Source organism: Centropristis striata, chromosome 6 (genome assembly GCF_030273125.1).
Source record: "Centropristis striata isolate RG_2023a ecotype Rhode Island chromosome 6, C.striata_1.0, whole genome shotgun sequence".
In the NCBI taxonomy this organism is placed as follows: Eukaryota; Metazoa; Chordata; class Actinopteri; order Perciformes; family Serranidae; genus Centropristis; species Centropristis striata.
Window position 1 is genome coordinate 19,891,213 of NC_081522.1, and position 20,489 is coordinate 19,911,701.

Consider the following 20,489-nt stretch of genomic DNA (forward strand, 5'->3'; position numbering starts at 1 on the left):
ACAAACAATAATAATAAGTAAAATAAATTAATCTGATGTAATTTTGCTCCAGAAAGAAGATAATTTATTGCATTAGAATGAATGTAATTATTGCACAACATGCAGTAGATATTTGAGAGCTGCTGTAAAAAACTAATAATGTCCTTTTAGTAATAATTTATGTCTGACATGATTTTTCCTGAAGAAAGTTAAATTCTTAAAATGATGTCTGGAGTTTAAAGTTTTCACATCATAATGCATTGTGGATCTAGATTAGCTTCCAAATGATTTATGTCTTGCATGGTACATGTGTTTAACTGGGATTAAAAGTGAGCACAAAGAAACTTTTTCCCGCTGCACAGAGAAGATGAACATCCAGGTAATCCAAAGTAACAAGAAGCCAGGTTTTATAAGGTTTTATAAGGTTTTACATCCCTTTTCAACAATGTTGTCTGGTAATCCTCCACTGATACGAATAGGAATACTTTATTTTTGGATAGGGACAGTGCACATATATGCCGGATTAAAGCAAGGCTGCTAGTTTGCATCCGTAGTCCCTAAAAAATAAAAAATAAATACAAATATAAAAGACAGCAAGTACATAGGTAAGAAACAAATAGAGGAGACAACACACACACAACACAACACACAGCAGACCCAGACAGGATATAACTAAGCAATAAAAAGTAATGTTCAAATCGTCTCAAGTCCAGTTAGTGGTCGCACTTTTGATGTGATTTGAGCCATTGATATTGCTCATTCAGTGAAGACAGTTGCACCTGTTAGTAATAGTTACCTGAGGGCCCTGATAGTGGTGAGGCCTTCCACTGTCTCAGAGAAGTGGCACAGTAACGGGAGTTGGGTGCTGTCCTCCAACTGCTGCAGGTCCCTGACCAGAAGACAGAGGACACAGTGGAGAGAGACATATCAACTGAAGCAAAGTTAAAAAAAATATCATAGGTTGCAAAGGTCAAAGGTCATGTAGAGCCACTTGCATTGGACTTAACCCTTTATCAGTCAAAGAACTATATTTGGTAACTTCAGGTAATACTTCGTGAAAAAAGTTGCAAATTTACTAGATTAAAGTGGCAAATCCACAAGAAAAAAAGTTGCAGATTTAAGAGATTTAAAGTGGCAAATCTGCGGAAAAAAAAGTCGCAGATTTACAAGAAAAAAGTGGGAAAAAAGCAACTTTTTTCTCCCAGATTCAACACTTTAACCCTTAATAGAGCACTCATTGAAATACTTGCAAATTCTAAATTTCAACCCTAGAGAATATTGGAGGATATTACATACAGCCAGAATGTGTACTATAAAATAATATTTTGAGAAAAAAGTTGACGAGATTAAAGTGGCAAATCTACGAGAAAAAAATGTGCAGATTTATGAGATTTAAAGTGGTGAATCTGGGAGAAAAAAATTGCCTTTTTCACACTTTTTTCTCGTAGATCTGCAACTTTTTTCATGCAGATTTGCCACTTTAAATCTCTTAAATCTGCGACTTTTTTTCTTGTAGATTTGCCACTTTAATCTAGTAAATTTGCTACTTTTTTCTTGAAATATTACCATATATAGTTATTTGCCTGATAAAGGGTTAAGAACAAAACTGTATGTCAATGCATTTTTCCATTTCCATGTTTTTCCATATTTATGGGAAATAAAAGCACTAGAGCACTGGTGAAATACAGGGACAAAAGGTCAAATGTCACGTCCTATGAGGGCTTTAGTTTTGACACAAAAAAATCTATTTTAATTCACCAAAAAGTCTGTAGTCTTTACTCTACTCCGATAAGAGATTTCATTCCATGTTGACACTTATATTTTTATTAAATGTACAATGATCTGACTGCCATTTCAATGTTTTCTCCAAACTCCCAGGAATGTAATTATGATGGAGAAACACATACTGCCTCTTAAATTATTAAAAAAGTAAAACTCGGATATGTTGATTCATAAAAAATACTGGGATCAGCCTACTAAAACCCACCCTGTGTTATTTGTGTGTAATTATAGGATGTTTACTCCTCCCCAGATCCTAAACACCCTCACATGAAGAACAAGCTCTTGGTGTCATTAAAGCATCTAATGTAAACATACAGTGACTGTGGCATCCATCCCTCGGCTCCATCACACTCACCTGGAGGCCACCCGGAAGTATTTCTGTATGAAGTAGCAGGCCACGGCCAGCGGCAGGAGGGCAAAGAGAAAGACCGGGGTCACGTATGAGATGACGCCCAGAGCAGACACACACAGCAGGGTGGAGCGGGAGAGGCACTCCAGCGTAGTGGGGATGTGCTGGTCGATTGTGTTTGTGTCCGTGGAAAATCTGTTAAGGATGCTGCCCAGCGGTGTCGTCTCAAACAGCCTGGAGGGATGAAAACATTTCAGATTCCAGGTTAACCCTTTATCTGTTTCGGTTGTTGGTGTGAAAATATGGAATTCCCAACTACAGGATTTAAAAGGTTGTACAGATATTAATAGATTTTTAAAAAATTGTGCAAATGCAGAAAAAATTGTCAATATGTACTAGAATCTTAAACTGATTGTTTATGATCAGTTGTTTTTTGGTCTTTTGTTTTTGACATGATAACATGTACTTGTGTGGGTTTTTGTTTGTTTTTTGTTTTGTTTGTTTTTGTTGTTTTAAGTGTTTTGTTATTATCAAAGTTTTGTTGGTGTAGGCTACTGAAAATCAATTGTATGTGATGTCAGACCATCTTTTTTATTTTATTGTTCAAGTAGGGGGCAGACAAATATAAGAAATATTTTCATCTTGCTGCTCCTTTCTAATCATGAAGGTGTATAGTGTGTCTCTGTACACATTTTGTTGTCCACCTTCATGAAAGGAACAAAATAAATAAATAAATAAATCAGGCGAAGAACCATATTTGGTAACTTCAGCGGATATCCAAAATTAAAAAAAGGTTGCAAATTTAAGAGATTTAAAGTGGCAAATCTGCGTGGAAAAAAGTCACAGGTTTACGAGAGAGGTGGGAAAAAAAGCAACTTTTTTCTCGCAGATTCACCACTTTAAATCTCGTAAATCTGTGACTTTTTTTCTTGTAGATTTGCCACTTTAAATCTCGTAAATTTGCAACTTTTTTCTCGACCCCATTTTGATATCCAATGAAGTTACCAAATATAGTTCTTGATAAAGGGTTAATCTAAAAAATTGAATTAATAACTTCATTTAAAAGCGGTTTTATTGTCCCAGATTACATTCTTCCTATAACACATTAAATCCTTAGAGACCAGATTTACACATGTTGCTGATAACACAATGATATTTAACAAGAAACTGCCCAGACATGCAGTGCAGTCGGCTGGTTGAATGAATTATTACATGTGAAATTCATCTGTTTATTTAGCTGTATATACTGTGCTGTGTGTGCAGGTGTGTTATGTGCATGTGATTGTCTTTATGCACCTGATGCCTCCTGGGTTTTGTGTAAGTAAAGCAGATGGTGCTCTGAGTAATGGGGCGAAAAAAGGTGCTTCTAATGATGTTTTCTTGTTTAAATGATGTGTTCCAGCACACACACAGTATCTGCGAGCACATGTTTCTGTTTGTTTCACACGTCACAAGGCACACTGAGCGACGAACCTCATGGGTGCCAGGATGATCTTATTGAGCAGGTCATGGTGGAGCTCTTTGGCCACTTTGAGGCCGGTCCACTCCACAGCCACGGAGGTGGCCAGACACAGTATGATACCCAGGCAGCACAGCACGCTGAACACCGACAGATACCACGAATGACTGAAGGGCCTACAGCTCTACACACAGACAGACAGAGAGAGAGAGAAAGAGTTTTTATAAGTTAAGTTAGGTTCTTTATTGTCCCCAAAGGGATAATTGTTCTCACACAGTCAGGTTTTTCTCAGGACAGCATACATTTAAAAGGGCGAAAAATCTAAAATCCCCACTTTGTATAGAGAGTGAGAGCAAAAACTGCTCAGTGTTGGCCAATTATTCCTAAACATTTAATCCAAATGTCTATAATTTAATGGTTTGATTCTGCAAACTGTCTTTTTAATTTAGAATTACAGATACCAAATACCCTCTCTTCCCACATATACAACATATAACAGATAACTCCTCTTCCCACATATATCACAGAGAAACATATAAGGACATATACAGCAGCAAACATGACACCCATTCATAACCCCTCCCATGACAGATGACAAACCTCACCACAAACTCACCACAGAAAAACATCTAGACCAGCACAAACATAACATGGACAATATACAGTGATGCCAGTGGAATCTACATATGCTTATTCAGTGCTATGATGGCTGTGGGGACAAAACTTTTTTTTTGAAGTGGGCCTTTTTGCAGTCCATTACCCTATTTCTGTGGCCAGATGGGAGAAGAGTGAAAAATTGGTTTACACTGCAAAAAAAGAAAAGTTGGGTGAACTCAAAATTTCAAGGCAACAAACTTCGATAAAATTTTAAGTTGGACAATTAAACTAAATATTTTAAGTTTTGTTTTTGAGTTTGCTCAACTCTGAATTTCTCTGGCCCGATTGTAACGCCGCTATGAAATGTCAGCTAATGTTGCGACCACAATTTTGAGTTAGCATTGATACGCTAATGGCTACTCTTGTAGCTGTAACAAGCAGCGCCGCTAGAATCAATTAGCCGCTAGCATCAGTTAGCCGCTAGCATCAGTTAGCCGCTAGCATCAGGTAGCCGCTAGCATCAGTTAGCCTCTAGCATCAGTTAGCCGCTAGCATCAGTTAGCCGCTAGCATCAGTTTGCCGCTAGCTTTCGCTAATGACCGAATTTCACAACAAAGAAATAAGAGTTATCAGAACTATTGTCCCTTGTTTTGAACCCCAACTTAAAGATATAAGTAACAACAAATCAGAAACTTGTTTTTGAGCATACAACTGGCTTCCTTTGTTGTGCTAACTTACATTATTGCCCTAAATGTCTGTAATTTATATTTCCAAGTTTTACCAACTTAAATCACTGTTTTAGGCCAAAAAATACAAGTTGGCTTTTTTGCAGTGTATTGGGTGGTCCGGGCTGCTGACACGTGCCAGGCGTGTAATAGCTTGGTCATTTGTTTCTGGGGGTGAGGAGGTTGATTAGTTTGGATGCTGTGTGTGGGATTTTGAGGAGTCTGTTTTTGCTGGTGACAGTAAGCAGGGTGAAGAAGCAGGGGGAGCAGTACGTCAGGATGGGTTGGATGATGCTTGTGATGTGAAAGAGTTATTAAAGACTTGACTGCAACTGTGTGCGAGCAGGGTGAGAGGGAGGTTTGCTTGTAGTGTAATTTCAAGCATAATTAAACTCTGAGGCTGGTTAAAATCTATCTAATGTGACAAAGCCAGTGAAGCTTTAAAAAGCTATGGCAACACTAGGGCAAGCTCAGAGAAGTTGTTCTCTAATGAGCTCCATCATCTCCTCACTTTACCACCTATGTCCTTTTGTGCTTTCATTGAATCTTCCTCAAACTTTTCTTTCTTATTTTTTGTATTCATAACATTCACATATATTTATTCATGATATCAATTACGACCAGTTAAAATTCAGTTTGGATTGAATGGGTTAAAATTAAACATGAATTTCAATCAGGATTTTAGTTTAAACCAGTTATTTCAGCAGGAACATTTTATTTTGGCGGGGTGACTCATGTTGTGATGTACTAAAACAACAGGATGCTGACGCAGTTCACTTAACAGCCTCTGGAGTCATTGATAACAAGGATTTTCTGAAAATTGTACACCTTTATAGCCTGGGTATACCCAGACTGCCTTGCGCGCTCAAATTTAATTTCGAACCTCCAGGCAGTCTGGAAACTAGGCGAGTTTCTTAGCCTTGTTTTAGGGATCCAATCACAGAGCGGGAAGGGACGGCAAGACGATGACGCGTACTACCCGGCAGACGGAAGCTTGTAGTTTTCTTACGGATCCTGCAGCAGACGCAAAACTCTCTTTAGCTGTAGATGGTGTTTTAAATAGTTTAGAGTGAAAGTGGAAAGGCGAAAGGTCTCTCGGCGGCTCTGCTGTCCCCCGACTCGTAGCGAGATCACCGGCGTCACGGTACCGGGGCTAATAGCGGTAGCGCTACGCTACCGTTACGGCGTTAGCGGTAGCTATTAGCCCCGCTATTGTAACGCCGGTGATCTCGCTACGAGTCGGGGGACAGAGTCGGAGCCCCCAGAGACCCGCAGCAGCTTGTTTATTGCCCATAAAATCAGTGGATGTGTGTGGCTGAATGATATGAGGGGGAATAAAGCGTGAAAATAAATAATCTTGCAGAAAGCGAGAACTGGAGAAGCAAAGCAGCAAGCAACACTCTCTCACAGACACACACACAACAAACATCCATTTCTGTTGCTCTCCTACGTCATCTGGTATAACTGATCTGATTGGCTAAGAGCTACCTACAGACGCTTTTGATAGACATTCTAAGCGTCCAATAAACGGCTCTGGAGGATCGTAAACCACACCTCCTCTACGGAAAAATACATTGCTCGTTGCCAGACTAGCCCTCATTTGAGAATAGTCTGGTGTTAGCCAGGCTAACACCTTTACCTAATACCTTTAAAATGAAAAGTAATAAAATCAGGAGCAGTAAAAATTCTCACTAATTTTTTGACTTAAATAATGTATTTTCACAATCACTGATCAAGACATTAAAATGTTTCAATTATATGTGTAAATAATATATGTCATATGGTCAAAAATGACAAATATGGCCTTTATAATAATCAATTATATCATATAAAAAAGCACTGGATCCTCGCAGCTACAGGAAGCTTCAGTAACGTGCCACAGTTTGTGTCTGACAGTAAAACAGGACTTCTGAGTGTTTCCACATGGATTAATCTACAGCACGCCCCAGATTAGATAAACCTGGCAAATACACATCGAAGCTCAGCCAACCAACATGTCCTTGGCATTCAAGCGACAATCTGCACTTAACTGTACATGTGTGTGTGTGTGTGTGTGTGTGTGTGTGTGCGTGCGTGCGTGCGTGCGTGCGTGCGTGTGTGTGTGTGTGTGTGTGAAAGAGAGAGAGGGTGAGAGAGGAATAAATAAATAAATAAATAAATAAGCTAAAGGGAGACAATGATATAATGTCTGCATGACTGTGTGAAATGTGATTTGGCATAGCAATTCACAGAACAGACACACACACACACACACACACACACACATAACTGTTAATAATAGAGTTGCTTCTCTGGTCCTGTAACATGATAACCTGCCAACAGCTGGTGGCCTGGATGTGTGAATCATGCAGCTTAACCTTCCTTGGTATTGATATTGTATTTCTGAGCACGAGTGTGTGTGTGTGTGTGTGTGTGTGTGTGTGTGTGTTTCGGTTTGCATGCATGCATGATTGCCAGTTAGAGAACATAATGAGGACAGGTCACTGACGAAAGAGGAGCTTTAACTGAGAAAAAGGTTAAAGAAGTTGGTGACAAACTGTCGTTATATTGTTAATATTGTACTGTTGTTATATAACAACATATTTAAAAGTTGTTTTATTTTCTGTTGCAAGAAAAGAAAATGCAAATTAACCACTGAATATGCGTTCAAGGTTGTTGCCTTTAAAAACTCTCCATCTGTCTCCCTCTAAAGGTTGTAGAAAAAAAAAAAAGTAAAAATGTTGGTCTCAACTTTAACCCAAAGTGATGAGCCGTGAATATAGTTAAAAATATATAAAAACAAAGTTAAATACACTAACTACACAAAAGGCTAAAATACTTAATTGGGATATAATAAAATGTAAACATTTTGGAATGTAGAATATACACAATTTGTAGCTAAAATGTGTTAAACTACCTGTACTGTCCTAAAAGAGTAGAGGTAAATGAGCAATAAAACACACACACACACACACACACACACATTAATTGTGAATTAACCCTTTATCAGGCGAACAACTATATTTGGTAACTTCAGGTAATATTTCGAGAAAAAAGTTGCAAATTTACTAGATTAAAGTGGCAAATCTACAAGAAAAAAAGTTGCAGATTTAAGAGTGGGAAAAATGCAACTTTTTTCTCCCAGATTCACCACTTTAAATCTCCTAAATCTGCACATTTTTTTTCTCGTAGATTTGCCACTTTAATCTCGTAAACATGTTGTTTTTTTTACACATTCTGGCTGTATGTAATATCCTCCAATATTCTCTAGGGTTGAAATTTGCAAGTATTTCAATGAGTGCCCTATTAAGGGTTAAAGTGGTGAATCTGGGAGAAAAAGTTGCTTTTTTCCCCACTTTTTTCTCGTAAATTTGCAACTTTTTTTCTAGTAAATTTGCAACTTCTTTCTCGAAATATTACCTGCAGTTACCAAATATAGTTCTTTGCCTGATAAAGGGTTAAAGACTCAAAGATAATTAAATTATGAATATGATTTCTACCAATCTGCAGGACTCAAACCTCTGCATCAGTACAATTCCCAGCAGCAGTTTCTCTGAGACTCCATCAATGCATCCTTGTTTCTCTAACATGCAGATGAGCTTCAGTTGCTTCAGGCTGCGTTAGCGAACGCTCCATCTGGAGCTGGCACTGTCTGTGTTTGTGTTTTAGGTCAGCTCCGCTCAACTGAGATTTAGCAAGAAAACTGTTATGCAATTTCACTCCAACGTGGTCTCAAAATAGATATCAGTAACTGTTTAGTATTTTTTTGTGTATGTTTAAAGTAAGAGCTGCAACCTTTTTTCCTATATCAATTAAACTGCAGATCATTTTTTTAATATCTTGATTAAAGTCTTTTTTTAATACAGTTTTAAGGCTCAAGATTCAGAGCAATGCAAATGCAAAGATTGAAGATTATAATTCAAGTCTGTATTTTGTCCCTTCTTAGTAGTCCAGTCATCACCAACAGATGAAGAAAACAAGTAAATTCTCATTGATGAGCTAGAACAAGAGAACGTGTGTTTTCTTTTCTCTTTTTGAGAAAAAAAGACAATGACAATCCAGCAGGAAAAGACTTTATGAGTCTAAAAACTGCTGATCAACATAAAAACACACAGATTCATGAACACGCATACATGCACCACCCCTTATTTTCTCATTAGTCTATTTTAGTATATCTAATCTATTTCAGTATTTTTTTTATTTTTTTATTTTTTATTTTGTGTCGTTAGTTTGTTGTTTATTCCTTTTCTTGGAGATCCTCATTTGGGGAATACCAGTTTGCCTTGTATATATGTTTGTCTGTTTACCCTATGTTTTGTTATTTACTTTGTGAATATATACCTTGAAAAAAAGGGGGAAAAAATGCAAGGTACAATATTGTAAAGAAAACGAAATGACTGATTATGTTTGTGAAAGTGAGAAGCCTTGCAATAAAGTATTATAAAAAGAGTGTGTTTTGATGAGAAAAATGACAAATCATTACAACCAACAACTCTGCCTGAACTGTACTCACCTGAACGACGGTACAGTTCCGATCTTTTGCTAAGATCTTGTCCTTGATGACGTGTGACGTCCAGTGTGCCAGCCAGTAGTCGATGGCAACCATGAGGGTGTGTTTGAGGAGCTGTGACAGGAGGAGCAGGGTGAGCAGGAGGACCCCGGCGGAGGACAGGTAGGTGCCGCAGGAGCGCCAGGGGATGGTGGCGCGCTGACGCATCACCTGGGACAGGTTGTCGTCATCGTCACTCTCCACGGATTCCTCTGGGATCAAAACAGAGACGAGTTAAAGGGATTAAAGGTCTTGGTTCAATTTAAGTGTAAGGTATACATTTTTTTTGGTTGGAAATTGCTGCATTTTATAATACATATTTTACATAAAATACTATTTCTGTATTTAACTTTGTTCTCCTCTGCTGTGACTCATACGTTCCCTGAGATGTTCCTCCTCCTACACTGCTTCCTAGATATTTCATTGTCTTTGTCTTCTCTCTCTGTCCTTCTTCTCTTTCTGTCACTTTTTCTCACACATTTCTCTGACTTTGTCCTCCTGTGTCTGTCTAAAGAACCACTACTAGCACAGGACCTAAAGAGAAGAGAAAAAATAACAGAGAAAGAAGGCCAAAGGAGAGGAGAACCCCCAAAGAAAGCATGCTACAGGCCACAGCATATCTAATCATGTTCTTCAACACCAAGAAAATGTCTTTACAGGAGCAGTCATGACACACCGACTGGTATGAAGAGTCTCGCCACCCCTGACAAAAATCTATCTTATCACATCATGCAGCAGGCTTTGGAGCATGAGGCTGCATGTGGGAGTCTACAAGCTGGTGGCAGAGAGGAAGCAGAAGAAGAGAGGCGGAGAGGTGAGAGGATGACTGGCAGGGCTAAACAGGCTACTGCTAGCATGTACTGTGCAGTCATGCTGGCATCGAGGAGGTTTAAAGGAGCAGGAGTGACAATGAAAATGACGGATGAAGAAATTCTAAGATGGTAAGACAAAGCTTCTACAGCTTGCAGCGTCAAGATGCTACAGACTTTTTTTCTTCAGTCCATGCTTTGTGGCCACACCTGCTCGATCGAACAAGAGGGCAGCACCTGGAGCCATCGCACAAGTCCACTCAGGGGTGCCACCAGCACACGGGAGACAACACAGGACACAGATAAAGAGTACAGCCACGGCACCTTAGCACCTCCCACTACAGCTGCACACCCACACATACAGATAAAGGTTCAGATTCAGTGTTTAGCCACAGCAGGAGGCTGCTAGAGAGAGAAGGTGGGGTCATATCCAGTGGCTGGGGAAGTCTATAGAGAAGACATGAACCAGAAGAGGGTCTGGAGTATTAACGCCCATGTAATGTTTGCTTTTACATCGACAGGATGGAATAAATAAAGAAGAATGATACACAAGGATTTTGCTTTATAATAAGGTCCTTAATAACCATTAATTAACAAGTAATAAGGCATTGTTCTCGCTTTAGATCCGGTAGTTGCAAAAAGCATAGTTAACTTATAGTTAACTTATAATAGATGAGCAATAAAGTATATTTTAATATCAATAAGAAAACAAAATAAGATTAATAAAGGCATGGCAAAGACATAATGGGTGGGTCATGGGTGTTTGTAATGCCATTATTAACACTTATATAAGCTTATAAACAAACAAAAATGTTAATAAGCATTTTGTAAGGACTTACAAGGGCCTTATTACTTGTTAATTAATGGTTATTACAAGGACCTTAATATAAAGCGTTACCGGATTTTGTAGTCATTCAAATAATTGCAAACATTGCAGCAGGTGTTAACTTTAAGAATAAGCCGATGAGTTTAAGCTTTAATGTACGAGGTGCTTCAACTCAGCATATAGACACAGTAGGAGAAGGGAAATGATACTTTATTATTATCTTTAGTACACACACACAACCTTATATTACTATTACTATATTGTAATTATAAGCAGGCTGTCAGCAAATGACTTATTGCAGTCATAAATAAATGTAATCAAGCTGTTGTGTCCAGTGACCTCTCACCTTCTTCGTCTGCTTCAGTCCGGGCCGCCTCTCTGGAGTACATGGCCCTCCGCAGGTTTTTTCTCTCCATGTCCGTCATACTCGCTGCATCCGTCTGCTGGAGGAGACATGAAGATAAACATGTGATTCCCACAGAATACTAAAAACTATAATCAGATGGGAAATTGCAGGGAGGTTATGAGTGGGGTTATGTGAGGTACTTATACATAGTCAGCGAATATAGCCCGCAGTAGATCGTAACCCTCACGCCCCCAGTAAGTGAAGCAGGCAGGAATGAGGAGAATACCACACACAATGCCACAAACAAACAAATCAATCAAAGGAGAGGTTAACAGAAACTCTTGTGTTCTGTGAGGTGAAATTAATGTTTTTTTCAATGGAGTCTGATTGCTTTGAGGCATCGATAACGGCTTCAGTTCCCTGTCAGAAAAGGTTGTCTGAAAAAGTAATATTGATTTTTTATTTTTTTTTGGTGGCTTAAACATGTTCACCTGCTGTCCCTGTGCACGGAAGCACATTGCCTTGCTTCGGTGCCAGTCCTCCTGCCTGCTATCAGTAATACACTGACTATGGATAAGTAGCTTAGAGAACCCCACTTCAATCAATCCGAACCGTCCCAGGTTACATTAGCATTTTGAATGTTCAGTCATTAATCACCGTTTCAAACTCCTGGTCTTGTCTGTGCATCAGGGTTTTCCACTGCTCAAAGAGTTCAGGTTCAGAGTTCTGGATGTCTTTCAGAGTCCCTTCAGTCTGGATAGTGCCATCTTTCATGGCAATGATCTAATAAAAACACACACAAAACAAAAGAGAACAAATACTCAGTATGAGCTGACACAGGAAATTAATTTTTATACACTCTGGGATCTTCCTCAGATAAACTGTCTGCTTTCCACGTGGACCAATGAAATGTTAACATCATTAATAATTTAACAGCAACACACTCTTATAGATTACTGAGACTATTAAATAGTAAAAGGGTCTGTAAATCGATTGTTTATCTGTTTGGTTAAGATAAAGATCTCTCTCTCTCTCTCTCACACACACACACACACACACACTGGTCTCACCCAGTCTGCGTGTGGTAGATACTGAAGTTTGTGTGTGACCAACACCACCGTCCTCTTCTCCTCTCTCAGGAGCTTGAGGATGCCGTCCTGCATCAGATGGTCACTCAGATGGATGTCTAAGGCAGAGAAGGGGTCATCCTAAAAACATACATAAACAGACATTAATAAATATTTATGGATTTATGTATAATAATTTGTGTAACTGGTAGGAGGCCCCGGGGAAGACCCAGAACACGGTGGAGGGATTATATCTCTCTCCTGGCCTGGGAACGCCTCGGGGTCCCCCAGGAGGAGCTGGACGTTGTGGCTGGGGAGAGGGACGTCTGGAATGCCCTGCTTAACCTGCTGCCCCCGCGACCCGGCCCCGGATAAGCGGAAGAAAATGGATGGATGGATGGATGGACGGATGGATTTATGTATATTCACTTAACCCTTCATAGGGCACTCCTGGAAATTGAAAATGTCAACCCTGAAGTGTTATTGGAGGATATTACTTATTATCATATAAGACTTTTTGCAAAATGTTTCATTTTTATATTACAAATTGAGGTCAATTGAGTCATTATTATTATAATATTTATTATAGTCTCTTTCCCACAGCAACCCTAAATAGACCATAACTCATCATTTGCATCCATCACCACTTTATCTTTTACCTTTAAACTATTTATTATCTTTGTAGACTACTTATTACATATGCATAATGTCTGAATGTCTTTTTTAAAGCACTGTATATATGAGAAGCACACTCAAATTTAGTTGTATACTTTTTTAATACAATGACAATAAAGGAAAGCTTGAATCTTGTGTGATTTACTGATTGGTCAGATGCATGTTAGATGATCCATGTGGTTCTATGACCACAAAGAGCGAGGAGACCTTGATGTCCGCTCAAGTTACCAAATATGGTTCTTTGCCTGATAAAGGGTTAAAAGGCCACAATCACAATTCAAGTTTGGGAATAAACATATTGGACTGTGAAGCACTTTGTGACTGTGAAAGGTGCTTTATAAACAAAACTTTGCTTGCTCATTTATTAAGACTTAACTACCAAAACTGCCCAACATTTGCTAGTTCCAGCTTTTAAAATGTGAGGATTTGTTCACTTTTAGGAAATGAGATGCAGATTGATCAATAATGAAACCCTGGTCACAAACATGAAATACAAAGTGATAATCAATAACTGAGGGCAGTGAAACCCACCAGGCACTGACATTTTTCAAACTGTCAGCTGAGAGTTGCACTGAGTTTCTCAGCCCTGCAGCAGAGTTTAAGAGAGTGTGTTGCTATTTTAGTCACGTAAGAAGGCATCCGAAATAGAATCAGATCTGAGTCTTCAGGAAAGGCTTCAGAAACAATGTTTCACTGTGAATACTTATAGACTGTCTGCTCACAAGGTTAATTAACGGTTAAATTTAACAACTGAAATCATTCTTCTGATCAAAGAAGTGTGTGTGAAAACAAAGACTCACCAGAAAGACCACGTGTGTCTGCTGATACAAGGCTCTGGCTACACTGATACGCTGTTTCTGTCCCCCTGACAGGATGATACCCTGCACCAAAGAGCACAAAACAAGCTTTTACTACAAAAGAGGAGGGAACAACAAGATTACATCCATAATCAAAAGAGACCATGGTTTATTTTCTGTATTAGTGGTGCATGAAGAAATCCAACATGACAGTGCTTTGGCTGAACAAGGTCAGTCCAGCTCCAGCTCCACACACACACACACACACACACACACACACACACACACACACACACACACACACACACACACACACAGACACACACACACACACACACATATCAAATCCTGGCTGCACAGTAATGATGACAAATGATTCTACAACACAGTGAGCCAAGAGGGAGCTATGGCCAGAACTGAAAGAAAAAGAAAAAGACCACCGAGGAATTCAGACAATATCATAAAATTTTTACTGTGATACTGACCCGCTCTCCAACTTCTGTCTGGTCCCCTTGTGGGAGGATGTCAATGTCAGGCTGGAGAGAGCAGGCCTCGATGACAGCTTTGTACCTGGCGGACACAAACACAGACAGACTACAGATGAGCAGGACAGAGAGCAGCTGCTGATACCAACCAGAAGGAAGCTATAGGCCAGCTCATTATTCACCTCTTGGCTTATAATGCAGACAGTAAACTAATTTGAATGGTACATATCTTTTTTTCTATCAAAGGTTACTTGCGGTTATGTATGCATAACACAACCCGAAGAAGCCTCTGTGGTTTAAGTTGCCCTGAGCAAACAGACAGACAGAATAAAGAGATGAAGCAGAATCACAGAGACACACTGGGAACAAAGATCAGTGCTTCATCATCCATTCCTGTTCAGATTTGAATGAATTGCAACAGTAAAAGCAACACTCACAATGACAGTTCTGTAATAATCAAAGGCCAGAAAAGGTTGATTAATTTGAATAAACGAGACGTGCCTTCATCAGTCTGGTATTCTTAATCTAAATTCCAACGGTCCACACATAGGCTTATGAACCCACAGTGTCACATGACGGTTTGGATTCAAATATAAGAACCCATAAAATGTCTTGTAACCTTGGGCCTGCTTACAGTCCTGAATGTCTTTTAAGGAGGATACCATAAGGCGCACCTTAAACACTGGAAAAGGAGGGATTAATGGAAAAATATTGTGTTAACAAGATTACGCCTACAGCCATGCTAACAGCTCTGCAAGGCCATCACTGTCTTTTAAAAATTATATTCCCATGCAACAGTATGTTTCAGGGTAAATGTATTTCCTCCTGCACTACGGTCACAGATTTATAAAATATGGAGCGAAACCTGCGAGCTAGTTCAGGCAGGCAACCTAAGTTCTGCTGCCATACACATGACACGCTCCACTCCTCATACATCCTCCACCAAATCACACCTCTATCCTATCTGGTGAACCTGGTCTCACAGGAATCCGTGAAATAGCCACGGATTCGCTTAACTCAAAATCTGTGGAATAGCCACGGAATCACTCAAATTTCCGTGAAACTGTCACGGATTTCGCTACAATGCAAGTTAATGACAGTCATATCCTGTGGCTATTCCATCTCCTGGGACAAAGTCCTGTTTTTTTTCTGCTGTTCTCCCCCTAATGCAGACTTCTGGATTTTGATTGGAAAACATATTTGTGCTACGTCCATCAAAAACACAATCCAGGAGAAATTACATTTTGCTCAAAAAAAAGTAATCGAGAATGCAGTTTCATTGTATGGGCTCGAACCTCGACTGTTGTGTGAGTGAGTTAGCTCCCCTAGATATTACCAAAACATAAGCTGACAGCAGGACAGAACGAGATGTGTGAGGAGGGAGACAGAGGAGACAGCGAGGAGAGGCAGCGCAGGTTGGGCAAACATCTCCACAGCAACAATCCATGGCGACCCATTAGATGTATTTTATAAAACAGGCCATTAGACCAAGAGAGAGCTCGGCCACAACCATAAATCTGAGCAACTGACCTTTCACAAAGACCATTTGTTGTGAGGATGTGCACAACTGTGATTGAGTGTGTATCAGTGAGAGAGAATGTGTGTGTTTTTGGATGTGTTCACGCAGGCGAGAACAGCATATGTTGTTGAAACTGGAGACACTGTGAATGGACGTGTGAAGAGCCAAGACAAATCCTGGCTCGAGGTGTCTCTCTGTCAAAACAGGTTATTGTGGAGGTCATTTTTTTCTTTTTCTTTGTTGGACTTAAAGTGTTTACTTAATCAGGCATCAACATATCCAATTAACCACAGTGGCCTCAGGGAGCACGGTGGTTATTGGTTCGATTTTGGCTTAGCTTGGCCTGAAAACATATTGATTACTGTGGTATAATTAACCCTGAATATTGTTTCAAGGGAGAACCTTCTTAGACAACTGTGATTACTGAGACACTGTGATTATGGGTGTCACAGTGACAGCACCGAAGCCACAAAATGAAGTTCACTAATTAATGTAAGTAAGCAGTTTACACAAAGTGGTTACTAATGTGAGCTTAAAGTCGGAAAAGCTACGTAAGAGCTGGATTGAAAACAGGATGTTGGAATGCAACCTCAACAAATCGACTAACTATTATACTCAGCTGCCACTTTATTAGGTACACTAAGATAACATTCTAAGATTCGGTAACGCTTTATATTAAGATCCTTGTAATAACCATTAATTAACAAGTAATAAGGCCCTTGTAAGTCCTTACAAGATGCTTATTAACATTATTGTGTGTTTATAAGCTTATATAAGTGTTAATAATGGCATTACAAACACCCATGACCCACCCATTATGTCTTTGCCATGCCTTTATTAATCTTATTTTGTTTGCTTATTGATATTAAAATATACTTTATTGCTCATCTATTATAAGTTAACTATAGGTTAACTATGCTTTTTGCAACTACCGGATCTAAAGCGAGAACAATGCCTTATTACTTGTTAATTAATGGTTATTAAGGACCTTATTATAAAGCGTTAAACTACTACAATCTAACACAACAGCTGGCAAGTAAATATGTACTTTTTTTAAGATTTTAATGAGATATGAGAGATGAGATGACTCAACTTTAGGGTCAATTTGGAGTCAGTTTGTGGTGCTGTTGGTCCCTATTACTAACAATATCTCCTTTTATCAAGGGACATTCAAGAATAGTTCCCATTTCAGCATTGAGCAAAACAACTTGGCTGTATTTCTGTCTGGGGCACTGTGGAGGCCTATGGGTTTAAGGCACCAAACGCCACAGGACCCTGTGGTGTATGTCCCTTTAAATACTTGTCAACTCTAATCAAATGTACTGAAAGCCAAAGAAAACTCTGACAGATCCGACAGCAGCACCTGTGGAGAAGCTCAGCAGGCTTTAAACAGGTGTAACCTTCATACCAGCATCTTTTTAACCATTGGTTTGTTGCAGGTATGCCATCTTACCTTGGTTTGATCATGGGCATCTCAAAGGTGATGTTCTCCACCAGCGTTGCATTCAACAGCCAGGGCTTCTGGGAAGCGTAGGCCACAGCACCTCTCTTCCTACCAGAGGTTTTAAAACACACCCAGAAAAGTCAAAAAATCAATCATCTGTTCTCTGTTCAAATTGAGCTTCATATTCAGGTTAAGAATGTTTGACCTCTGGACCACATGGACCCCTCAGCCTCAGAAGCTGCTGATGCATAATATTAACCTCGCTCCATAAAGAAGAGGTCCAGAGATCATTAGAGGCTGTGCCGTATTAGAAGAGTCAATATGGAGCTGAGTGTCGGGGGTAAACATGTGAGCAGAGGGACTGTCAGGTTCTCTATTATCTTCAGTAAATCTCTAAATAAGCAGACAGCATGCTGTTGTCAGAGCTCACCTGACCTCTCCATCACCTGCCGCATCTCTGTCTGTGGGACTGTAGAGAAAACACACACACACACACACACACACACACACGTAAGTAGACTTACATCTAGCTTATTGCTTTGTTTTTTTGAACCCTTTATCAGGAAAAGAACTATATTTGGTAACTTCAGGAAATATTTTGAGAAAAAAGTTGCAAATTTAAGAGATTTAAAGTGGCAAATCTGCGCGTGGTGAATCTGGGAGAAAAAAGTAGCTTTTTTCCCACTTTTTTCTTGTAAATCTGCAACTTTTTTCGCACAGATTTGCCAGTTTAAAATCTCTTAAATCTGCGACTTTTTTTCTTGTGGATTTGCCACTTTAATCTAGTAAATTTGCAACTTTTTTCTCGAAATATTACCTGAAGTTCCCAAATATAGTTCTTTGCCTGATAAAGGGTTAAAGGTTTGACATTCACTGCACTACATTTGAAAGACATTGTACTTCTGGCTGCACTACATTTCTATAAAGGTTATAAATACGTGTTAATTTGAAGCATAGCTTTGGATGCATTTTCTAAAATGCAACAGTACATAAACTGTGTAGGAATTGGTAGTGAAACCTGCTATTAAATGGGCCCCCTGAGATTAATTATAAATACTTTATTGATAAGCGACATTAATAAACTTTTATCTGTGCTTTTTAACTTTGAGGCGTAAAACATGGTCACCCATAAAGTTGGAATAACTTTGTTTTCAGACACAATCCACTGATAATTGAAGTTTCATTTTCATTGTGATGTGTTTGGAAGAGATTGATTAATAACATTTTAAGAAGATGTGCACTTTATCTGTTTAGAATAAATCACATTATCACAATCATTTCATGGAAAGAGGTAAAAAAAAAATATTTGATTCTAACTTCATGGATGACCGTGTTATTAACAACCTGCAGCATCTCCTCTGGTGTCTGTGTTGGAGCAGAGCTCCTCCACACGTACGCACACATGCACGCACGCATGCACGCACACACACACGGTGCAAAGTCAGCAAGCAGCAGAGCAGAGGGGCTGTGGTGTGCGGTGGATGCAGTGAAGTGAACCAGATGGAGTAAAGAGAACGTTGAGGACAATTCATTAGTGTTAAAAAGTGCAATAAAACCTTTCGTGAGTAAAAAAGGCTACAAAAGGTTCTACAAACAAGTCAGTGTAGAGTAAAATTTGACTTTCACTTGCAATGGAGTAATATAACATCGGTTGTCTCTTTACTTTGACACAATGGAGTTGTGTAAACAGATTATTGACTCCACCTTCACCCTGGAATGATTAACAGAAGACAAACACACACACTAACCCATATACTGTTCCCTCACTATGGCAGTCATGTCACTGCTCAGCAGGCCAACCACTGCCCTACATGAACACATCTATCATTAGCAGTGATCTTATCCTTCCTAAAAATAAACCCCAAGCCCCCCCCGAATCCTAACCACCTCCTAATTTTTCTTCCTGTAATTTGCTGATATGGAAATCAGCATCAACCCGTTTGGACTCTGACGCATTCAGTTCTCAGAGGATCTGATTCCTCGGGCTGAGATTAGTACGTCAACACGGGGTCTGTGGCTGGCGGGATGTTTGTTGCTGTTTGCTGGTATCCTGTTCATCTAGTGTATGTGTCTCTCTCTGTAAGCTGTGCTAAGACTGTATAGGCAAGGTGTTTGAGGTGAGAAAAGAATGATTTGAGTGTATGTGCTCAAAAACTGAAGTAAAAAAAAGTCTTAATGTATTTCTGGCATCAGAATGAGTTCAGAAACTTGCAGAAATACAGATGTGACTTTCTGTTTTGTGAGGTACTGGCGCTTGAACCACGTGGTGAATAATTAAAGAGACTCCAGAGGCTATCTGATATCTTGATGTTCATCTGATCAGTCCAATGATTTGGATTCTTTGCGTCTCCACTTTAACTGGCTGGTATGTTTTCGAGCAAACCCATCCTCTCCTGAGGGGACAGGAGACAAAGACTCTCTAAGATGGGCTGGGGCTCGAGGTGACACACACACTACGTGCCATCCTTCCTTTTCATTAGACAGCATGTTGTCCCTGATCCTGTCCGAAGCTTTCTCGACACGAACAACAGTTGCAGAGGGAAGACACAGGGTGAGCTAAAAATACTCAAGTCACAAGAAAAATATCCCAGTGTAGATGAATAATAACTTCTAGCAAAGAGGTTATGTTTTTAGTGCAGTTTGTCTGATTGTCAGCAGGATAACATAAAAACTTCAGGCCTGATTCACATGAAACTTGGTGGAAGGGTGAAGCATGGACCAAGGAATCAATAATGGAGTGGACCCTTATAACACGGTGGACACACTAATTAATTTTCACTTTCATTTACAATGCAAGATTGGGCAGTGGTGATGCATTCGTGTGGTGTCGGAATAAACGGAAAAACAAGCTCCTCAATCTTATTTCACGTCTCTCTTGATCTGTGTTTTGCAAACAGCTGTCACATTGTTATTAAAACGCTCTGAGTAATAAAACACAAATACAATGAAATATATTAAAATATAACCTTGTAACTTGGGAATTGGAACTATGCAGTGAGCATGTGAATGCACCATCGGTCTTGGCCGTGGAGCACGCACTCTGAGGGCCGTTCTAGTTCAATAATTTATTGTGAATCACAACTAACACATTGTTGAAAATGG

The 20,489-nt window shown here is 39.5% G+C and overlaps 1 protein-coding gene across 3 annotated transcripts in view; it reads right to left on the bottom strand.

The window, feature by feature from the left end:
* Positions 1 to 20,489, bottom strand: part of abcc8 (ATP-binding cassette, sub-family C (CFTR/MRP), member 8) — an 84,176-nt gene that overhangs the window by 12,067 nt on the left and 51,620 nt on the right. For 2 of the 3 annotated variants that reach the window (XM_059334962.1, XM_059334960.1), the window contains exons 19-29: positions 17,818 to 17,856; positions 17,397 to 17,495; positions 14,425 to 14,509; positions 13,943 to 14,023; positions 12,471 to 12,608; positions 12,058 to 12,183; positions 11,401 to 11,497; positions 9,384 to 9,631; positions 3,584 to 3,753; positions 2,117 to 2,344; positions 776 to 868 (exon numbers count right to left, since the gene is read on the bottom strand). In XM_059334962.1, the coding sequence (XP_059190945.1) occupies positions 776 to 868; positions 2,117 to 2,344; positions 3,584 to 3,753; positions 9,384 to 9,631; positions 11,401 to 11,497; positions 12,058 to 12,183; positions 12,471 to 12,608; positions 13,943 to 14,023; positions 14,425 to 14,509; positions 17,397 to 17,495; positions 17,818 to 17,856 (1,404 nt within the window). The remainder of the gene's footprint in view (positions 1 to 775; positions 869 to 2,116; positions 2,345 to 3,583; positions 3,754 to 9,383; positions 9,632 to 11,400; positions 11,498 to 12,057; positions 12,184 to 12,470; positions 12,609 to 13,942; positions 14,024 to 14,424; positions 14,510 to 17,396; positions 17,496 to 17,817; positions 17,857 to 20,489) is intronic. The other variant, XM_059334961.1, reaches the window with a different exon arrangement.